Below are 9,809 nucleotides of genomic sequence, written 5' to 3'. Positions count from 1 at the left end.
CGCCCAGCTTATAACATGTTGGTGCTGATTTCATCAGCTCACTTTGAAAGTTCTTTTTTTTTGAAAATTATATTTTTTTGACATTGTACATCTTAAATGCACTGATGTGAATTAATTAATACTAATTTTGATTTTTAATTTGATTAAAAACCCTAAGATCAAAAAATTATCAAAAATTGAGAAAAATTTACTAAAAAGAGAATTTTGTATTTTGTGACAAATTCTGACATTCAAGATTTTTTTCAATATTTTTTCATTTTCAACACACCAAAATACATGGAAATTAAATGAAAATAATCAAACAGCTTTTTAGTCGCAAACCTGTGTAATTCTTTTTAAATACTTATATTTTAAAACTATTATATTCTAAAGTAGAGAGACATTTGACTGTTAATGAAACAATACAATTTGAAAGCCTTCTACGATTGCAGCTAGATCTTCGTACTTGTTTTTATTTGTGTAATTTTGGCTGCGGTCCATTTAGTACTTCTGAACGTTCTGAATGCTACGCTCTGAATGCTAAATTAAACGCTACGCTATGATTGGTTCACTAGTGTTACCAATATTACAATCACTACACAAGTGGACCAGTTTGTAGCAGTTGTAGCACTTGAATCAACTAGCCGCGATTTATCCAAATTTAATAATGAAATCAGTTCTAATTTTAGTAAATGTTTATAATACATTCAACGATATAATATCTTATGTATATGATGATGAGGAAGAAGAAATAGAATTTTGCTTAATGAGTTATGAATCGACGAAAACGAAGAACGCCTAAAATTGAAGGTTACATAGAACGTATTATCCCATCTCTCACTGCTATGGAATTCAAGAGTCATTTCAGGGTAAAGTCAGGGCTGGATTTACTATAGGGGCTTAATGGGCTATAGTCCAGGGCGGCAAAATATAGGGGCGGCAAAATATGGAGACACGACGCGCCGCAGCATGTCATGCCGCGGCGCGTCATGCCGCAGGACCGCGTTTCAGAGACGGCATACGGCTGAGGTTCAATCGTACGCTGCGGCGTGCCCACCGAAACCCTATCTCGCAAGAGAAGTTAGACCTCGATTATTACATATATGAGATCGAGCCCGGCGGCCGGCAATCGGCAACGATACTTACGATACGTGAGAATTAGCGTGCGACAATATTATATCCATTTGTGTTTCATATTTTATGTTTTATCTTTTGTATTTTAAAATCAAATAAATTTCTTAATTAGTATATATAAATTTTAGTTATTAATCGCAGTTTTTTACGTTTTTTTTTCTTTTACTTCCTTTTTTATAATTTGCATTAGATTGCTGTCGCAGCCTTCAATTTTTTTTAAATATTATATAAGAAACATGAGTGACGGACGAATACGGTTAAGTGGAAGTCAGTACAAGAAACGTAGGTTGGATAAGGCTGAGAGAGAACGTAGTATCGTAGAAAAAACTCTTAAAATTGATAGTTTCTTTAATCAACCGAAAGTTGTTAATCAACTAAATAACTTTGAAAAACCAGCCATTTCCATTGCTGATTTTTCAAAACAGCTACTTCCCATTACTGGTTCGGATAATATCAAAGAAATTGTACCAACAGCTTGTGACATAGACCCTAATTCTAATTTTACCTCAAAGTCCCCAGAGCCAACTACTTCGTCTTCTATTACTAATATCAATCAAAGTAATAATTTGGCAGTTAATTCTAATGTGATTGTAAAGGATCCAACTTTATGGGTAATAAACGATGCTACACGTAAATACGTTTTGCAGCATGGAATTAACCAAGATCATGTTCATGATAAAAATTTTGATTTTTCCCGCTCAAAGAGACTTTGTGGTAAGCAATATCGATATTTAAATGAATCTTTCTTTAAAACCCAACTTGCCAATGGCCAAATAGTAAAGCGATCGTATTTAATGTACTCAGAAAGTTCTGGTTCAGTGTTTTGTGTTTCTTGTCAATTATTTGGTGGAACAACAAAAATAGCAAAAGAAGGATTTGACGACTGGAAGCATGGCAATGATGCATTGAAAAATCACGAGAATTCTTTTGAACACAAGTCGTGTGTTTTAGAAATGAAAATGAGATCAAACACTCTTGGAAAAATTGATACACATTTTTCTTGTCAAATAGAAACAGAGAAAAAGTACTGGCGCAACGTTTTAAAACGGGTTATAGCCACTGTCCGTGCTTTGGTAACTGCAGGTTTATCTTTAAGAGGTCATATCGAGAAGTTTGGTTCGTCAAGCAGTGGTAACTTTATAATGTGTCTTGAACTTATTTCTGAATTCGATCCTTTTTTGGCAGAGCATATAGCTAAGTACAGTAATCCAGGTCAAGGCCACACTTCGTATTTATCTTCTACTACATATGAACATTTCGTTAAGTTAATGGCTGAAGAAGTAACGAAACAAATAATTAAAGAATTAAAGAGTGCCAAGTATTTTTCTTCTATTATAGTAGATTCAAGTCCAGACATATCTCATACTGATCAACTTGCAGTGATTGTGAGATATATTTTGGAAAATGGACATCCTGTAGAGAGGTTTCTGTGTTTTGTTCCGAATGCTGGTCATAAATCAATCGAACTTTTGATGCTGTTGTCACTGTGTTTGTGGGTTTTGATATCGATATTGCAAATTGTAGAGGTCAATCATATGATAATGCCATGAATATGTCTGGAAAATATGCCGGATTACAAGCTAGAATTAATGAAATTTCTCCAAATGCTGTATACTCTCCCTGCTCAGCTCATTCCCTGAATTTAGTTGGAGAACATGCAGCAAGTTGTTGTAAAGAAAGTAATGACTCTTTTCTTCTTCTTCAAAATTTGTATGTATTTTTTTCAAGTTCTACTTATCGCTGGGAAATATTACAGAGACATTTAACACAGCGTGAAAACAGAACTCTAAAAGGCTTGTCACAAATACGATGGTCAGCCCGTTATGACGCGTGTCAGAGTCTTAATAAAGATTGGAATGAAATGATTGAGGCTCTTACATCAATTGCAGAAGATGAAACAGAAAAATCTTGTACTCGATGTGAAGCTTCAAGTATCCTCCGACAACTACAACGTCTTGAAGCAGCTATTCTTTCTTCAGTATGGGATAATTTATTACAGAGATTTTATTTTTCTAACAAGAAGCTCCAAGCAGCTGACATTGATCTTTATACTGTAGCAGAACTATACGGTTCACTAATAAACTATGTTGAAAGTATTAGGAAAACTTTTGATACCTACGAAAATGCTGCTCTTAAAAAATCATTTGTTACAGAGTATGAAGATATATCGAAAAGAAAAAAGATAAGAAAACTCCAAGACGATGAATCACGAAATTTTGAAACCGAATTTATTAGGCGAGAAAACTTTAAAATCAATACTTTTTATGTCATAATTGATAGAATAGTTGCAGAGTTAGAACGTCGAAAAGCAGTCTATGAAAAGTTAAGCACGAGTTTTGGTTTTTTAACTAAAGGAAATACAATGGATGATAAAACTATTGCTAAAAATGCTGCCAGATTAAGTAATGAATACAAAGAAGACTTGCCAGATTCAGAATCGTTTCAAAATGAATGTCTCCATTTCTTTGGATTTTTAAAAAATTTAAATGAACCTCCAAGCACTATTCGAGAGATGCAAAATGATTTACGATAAAGGCCTCCAAGAAGTATATCCTTACATTAATATCGTACTTAGAATCTTCTTATGCATAGCTGTAACAAACTGTTCAGCAGAAAGATCTTTCTCAGTATTACGGCGCGTCAAAAATTATCTCCGATCTACGATGTGTGATGAACGTCTCAACTATTCAGCAGTTCTTACAATTGAGTCAGAAATCGCAAAACGTATAAATTATGATGATATATTTGATTGATTCATTTGCTAATGCTCAGTCGCGTAGAAAGATAATAAAATAAGTAATAATTGAAGAAATAATTCACAATTAAAGGACCTTCATTTAACAAGTATTTTATTGTCAAAATCAACATTTTAATTAAAAATTAAACTATAATAAAATCAAATAAAAAAATAAACTTTAAAAAATTAAAAAAAATTAAAAAACAAGAAAACACAAAAAAACAAAAAACCGGAGTGTGAAGTCCTATCGTGCAGCCTTCTCGTAGCACACTCTGAGTGGTATTTAATAATTCATTTAATATAATAAATAATCAATTATAATACCAGCTAATGCGCATAGGTTTTTTTGCAATATTATACAGAGTGACCCAGAAAATCTGCCTATGCCCTCATGGGTTGATAGAGTAAGTAAAACTGAGAAGAAAAGTCCTTTACCATTTTTCGAAATTCGCAATAGTTAACGAGATAAAAATTAATTAAAGTCGGCGAATGAAGGCGTACTTTCCCTACCCACCGCGCGCGGGACCGCCTAGCCGTCACCAAGCTCTTGGCTCGGCGACAGCCAGAGCGGTCCCCCCCGCGCGCGGTAGTTGCTGCTTTACTCCCTCCTCGCCGCGCCGCCTGGTCCTAGCTTGGTGACGGCTAGACGATCCCGCGCGCGGCGGGTAGGGAAAGTACGCCTTCATTCGCCGATTTTAATTAATTTTTATCTCGTTAACTATTGCGAATTTCGAAAAATGGTAAAAGACTTTTCTTCTCAGTTTTACTTGCTCTATCAACCCATGAAGGCATGGGCAGATTTTCTGGGTCACCCTGTATATACAAGTTGACAAGTTATATCCTAATATTAACCTATTAAAAGCTGTTACATTTGGAATTTATTTTACACAGGCATTAGACTTGTTAAGTTAAAAGTTGTTACACTTAGGAATCATCATGTTCAGGTCGCGTTATGCATTTCTTATAAAAATTCTAATTTTCACTGTACAAGGGGCGGCTACTACTTTTCAGCCCCAAGCGGCAAAATACGTAAATCCGCGCCTGGGTAAAGTCATAATTTTAATTTATTTTTTCTCGCGTAACAGAAACAAAGAAAGTTAATGATAATAATTTCTTTTTATTGTCAATTGATATATCATGTTTAAACACGTATGAACACAAATACGGCCCCAAACAAACTATTGATGAAGCCAACAGCGGTTTGAGCGCGAATCGAAATGCGGCTCAAGTTGTAATTTCCCGCCAAATATTGAAACGCTCCAGCTAACCCATCTCCTGAGGTGAGGTAGTTAGAGCGAATCGAGAGCGAAAACGTATTGATGACGCAATAAGAGCTATTTGGAGCATTCCAAAGCGTCAAATGGACCAGCCATATTAATGCTACGAATGCTTTGTAGCGTTTGAAGCGCTAAGTGGACCGCAGCCTTTATATATCTTCCTCGAACTCAATGAACTGCGCACCGAATTGGGGCTGAGGTAATATTTTTCGCAATAAATTCTTTACAGTTTTCTTCAGGGAGGAAAGGGTTAATATTAATTTCAAATTTAACAATACGTGATATTATATAATCTTGTTCAATGTAAAGCTGTGTTATGACTGAAAAAACAATTTGGCACGCAGTTCATTGAATTCGAGGAAGGTATATAAAATTACACAAATAAAAACAAGCACGAAGATCTACCTGCGATCGTAGAAGGCTTTCACGTTGTGTTATTATATTCTATGTTTGTAATTCAAAATGATCATGATGTAAATCTTAAAATATTAAAAATTATTATAAGTTAACCCAATCAATTTAAATGCGCACCGTTTATCGGGTTGCCTCCTAATTGCCTGCTTTTTTTACACTTGTCAATAAAAAATAGGGAATATTTTCCAGACATCAAAAATTAGGTTATTTTTAAATAGCTGTAGATCGGCGAAAAATTATCGCAGATAAAAAATAAAAAAAGCATTTTGAAGCTTGAAGTTTCAACTTTAACGCTAAATTGACAGATTTTTAAAACGCACGCACGCACGCACTCACACAAACACAACACACACACGCACGTACGCAAGCATACATACACACGCTTGCGAGCGCACGCGATGTACAGAAATCTGACCGGCAACCTCCACGTGGCGTACACCCAAGGACTTTGATTCTGTCCATGGGGAAATTTTTCAAACTAAGATGTCACCACTTTCTACATACTCGCAGTTCATGATTAATGAAACGACTAAAGCTTATTGGTCGTTACGTTAATCATGAACTGTAAGTATGTAGAAAGATAGCGACTTCTCAGTTTGGAAAATTTCCCCATGGACAGAATCAAAGTCCTTGGGTGTACATTGGTAATGCATTTTACTAGCAGTCATACTAGCGCTGCTAGAAATATGGCGTATTGCGTGCAAACATGCTGGTTTTTAATGACAGATCTGTTGCTATTTTCCCTGCGAGATTTGCTGCTAAGTACATAAAGAATTAGGTTAGAATACAGATATTCTTACAGAAATGTAATACTAACAGTATTAAATAGGTAGTAATTTAAGTAATATATTACTTATTTTAAATATTAAGTATATATACTAATACTTTTAATATAAATTATTATTACTATTGGTAGTACATTTCTGTAATAAGGGTATCATTCAAGAAGAAAGACAATATTAAAAAATTAAATTTAAAAACTAAATTTTAAGGAGAAATGGAAGAAATAGAAGCTATAAATACTAATAATACTTTTTCTAACCCAATTTTATATGTATTTAGCAGCAAATTTTGCAGGAAAAATAGCAACAGATCTGTCATTAAAAACCAGCATGTTAGCACGCATGGTAACACGCAATACGTCATATTTCTAGCAGCATCGCCAGCATGACTGCTAATAAAATTCCTCGCATAAAATCTAACAAAAAAATCGCATCGTATACCCATATTAGCCTTATATTATCCTTGTGCAAATATTATATATAATAAAAGAAAGCAACAATAATATAACAATATTGGGTGCATTCAGGGAGACGCTATTAGCGCTACTTAGCGCCATGGTGTAAAAATACAAGGTAAAACGTTCCCGTGGATGCGCAGTCGTCTAAAGTAATGGTGGGGGCTCTAACCAATCAGATGTTTGTTCCAAACTGTAGAGTTAAGTTAGTTACATTGATGCATATGTCATACCTTTTTTTTTTACATAAACCTGATATGAACTTTTTTTTAATTCTTTTTGAATTCTCTGTGCTATCTGGGAATATTTTTATCTCACTTTTATCAATAAATGTACTTTTAAACATATAAAGTGATATTGTAGTTGTTATACTATGTTTTAGGGTGGTAGATGCTTAAAAGCACATTCCCATACAGCACAGAGAGATTGCAGGAACATTGCAGAATGATTTCATTGAAACATTGTAATTTTGCACTTTGATTGCGAAACATTGCTGCAACATTGCTGGAAGATTGCAGCAACATTAATGTTGGAGTCTAACGTTTAAATAGCGCGCGATTTCACATCTCGCGCGGGGGTTCGAGATCGTCGATCCTGGCTATGTTCCGATATTAACTGCCAGTACTGAAAATGTATAGTATATGTGACGTGAACTATAAATTTTCAGTACTGCCAGTAAAAACGGAACACAGCCCCTGTCGGCGTGGTTAGCGAGCGAGCGCCACGCCGTTTGTTCGATCTAGTATTTTATGTACACCCAAGGACTTTGATTCTGTCCATGGGGAAATTTTCCAAACTGAGAAGTCACCACTTTCTACATACTCGCAGTTCATGATTAATGAAATGACTAGAGTTTATTGGTCGTTACGTTAATCATGAACTGTAAGTATGTAGAAAGATAGCGACTTCTCAGTTTGGAAAATTTCCCCATGGACAGAATCAAAGTTCTTGGATGTACGAATGTGTGTGTGTGTGTGTGTGTGTGTGTGTAACAAGCGAGACAAAGCGCAGATTATTGTAAAAAATATAGCATTTAATTAAAATAGAACAAGTCCTTTTTCAAATAAACAATTAAGATGTCTGCTGTTTGAAATATTGCATTGAAATATCCCATTTTTTCAAAATATTTATATAAATATTATTATACCACATAATTCCAATAAACAAAACAATATTTGTGTAACATTTTAAAAAAACATTTTTCGCAAAAAAAAATTTTGGGAATATTTTTTCGGAAATTTCCAAGCGATCATCCATCCAAGTCGCGACTCCGGTGAACGTTGCTTAACCTCCGTGATCGCTGCGAACTGATCCCTCATGATGACCTGTGAACACCTTTATGCTGATATGTGTATATAACTGGTAGATCAAGTCAATATACGTTATCGAAAAAATGAAATATGTATAATTAAAGTACAATATTTATATAAACAAATATGAAATTATAGTTTTTTTATTAATTTTGCAAATGCAGAATAGCATCTGGAATAACTTTTCTGTTATTTGTTTAAATAAGATGCAATTAAAAAATATATTTCAATATAATACAATAATTAAATTAAATATAAAAAAATTTTTATTAAAAAAACAATTAAAAAATATTGTTTATTTATTGGGCTGTAGATCGCGGTTTCTTCATATATGGACCTATTTCGTCTATTGATATAAATATTTATGTTTCTTAACAATACTATGATGCACACAGCACGGGACCGCATGCCTTTTTCTAGACATGTTAGAGTCAACATTTGAAGGATGTCTGTAGACGTCTATACAAAGTCAATTTGCAGTCAACTTTAAAAGCTTGACTTGGATGAGTCGACTTACAGTTGATATACGGTTGTCGATATACAATCGATGGATGGTTGTACTATTAGAGAATGTAGAGATTCAACGGAAAATTTAGTAATGTCGCCCGACCTTAGTTTGCTAAATGCGGATGAATAATTATGGATGAATTAAATTAATTTATTATTATACGTAAATATTTTGTTTTGGCTCTTTATTGCCACTACTTTATTAAAAAATTATGATATTGCAATGTTTCCGGAATATTACTGGCATATGCAATGCGATGTTGCAGGCACATTGTTAATTTATGTTTCTGCAATGTCTCCGTAATATTGCATTGCAATCTGCAACATTGCTGCAATGTTGTTGAAATTTTCTGTGCTGTATGGGTTTCAATAAAATTAATTGAAAATATGAATCATGGCGTATTCCAGTTGTACTACGTGTTTATTAACGTAATTATTTATTATTTTATATTTATGTTACAAATGTTTATTAGTTATTAAGTTTTTATATAAACTTTATATATTAATAAACTTATCTGTATTTTTACTATACATTTTTAATATTGTGTTCAATACTGTTTGAATTTCGCGCTAATTTTGGGGTAAATTTTTTATTGGTTTTTGATGCGTTGAGCCACCATTATGCGCAACGTTTTACTTTATATATTTATATCATGCTTAGTGCTACAATCTGTTCGCGGAGCTACTTGATAGTGCTGTCATGACGTCACTAATGGCAGTGCGTGACATTATAACTTCGCGTTACAAACGAGGGAGTAGTGTAACAAAATGTTCCCCCTCGGACTGTCCACCGCTCCGTGCTATCTGGCCGGACAGCGAATAACAAGCGCCGAGCGCCAATAGTAATTTTAAATCGGCGCGAACCATAGACATAGGATCTATAGACCGAGCATTCGAGGAGTGGGGGTAAAGTTCTCGCGTGAAAAACTAGAAAGAGATAGCCTGTTTTGGACCACTATTTTGTCTTTGTCTAATGACGCGCGTGGGGGTACAGTAAAGGTAATGAAACTCTCGATAAGGTTAGGGAAAAAGAAAAGGGAAATGTAAGTGAATGTGAAAAAAGAATGAAGGGGAATTGAAAAGCATTGGAAAAAGTACCAAAATATAGAATTATATATAATGTAAAATTGTGTATTAAAATTTAAACAATAAAGTATTGAATAAACATTTAAAGCACCTGGCATAACAGTAATAAAAAAATTAACTCTGCTGAT

At 34.1% G+C, this 9,809-nt stretch overlaps 1 protein-coding gene across 1 annotated transcript; it reads left to right on the top strand.

The window, feature by feature from the left end:
- The first annotated feature begins 1,349 nt into the window (after positions 1–1,349).
- Positions 1,350–3,646, top strand: LOC120358653. Its single transcript, XM_039453571.1, has 2 exons — positions 1,350–2,341; positions 2,638–3,646. The coding sequence occupies exons 1-2, from the start codon at positions 1,350–1,352 to the stop codon at positions 3,644–3,646; spliced, it is 2,001 nt and encodes a 666-aa protein (XP_039309505.1).
- Positions 3,647–9,809: the final 6,163 nt, after the last annotated feature.

The sequence above is a fragment of the Solenopsis invicta genome, chromosome 1, assembly GCF_016802725.1.
Source record: "Solenopsis invicta isolate M01_SB chromosome 1, UNIL_Sinv_3.0, whole genome shotgun sequence".
Taxonomy (NCBI): domain Eukaryota; kingdom Metazoa; phylum Arthropoda; class Insecta; order Hymenoptera; family Formicidae; genus Solenopsis; species Solenopsis invicta.
This window is presented reverse-complemented; position numbering and strand designations above follow the sequence as displayed.

What these genes read in the sequence shown, in the direction of transcription:
- LOC120358653 (XM_039453571.1), top strand. Translation starts at nt 1,350, where the DNA reads ATGAGTGACGGACGAATACGGTTAAGTGGAAGTCAGTACAAGAAACGT. An exon ending in CCAGGTCAAGGCCACACTTC is followed by an intron (nt 2,342 to 2,637) that starts GTATTTATCTTC and finishes TGCAAATTGTAG; the next exon opens with AGGTCAATCATATGATAATG.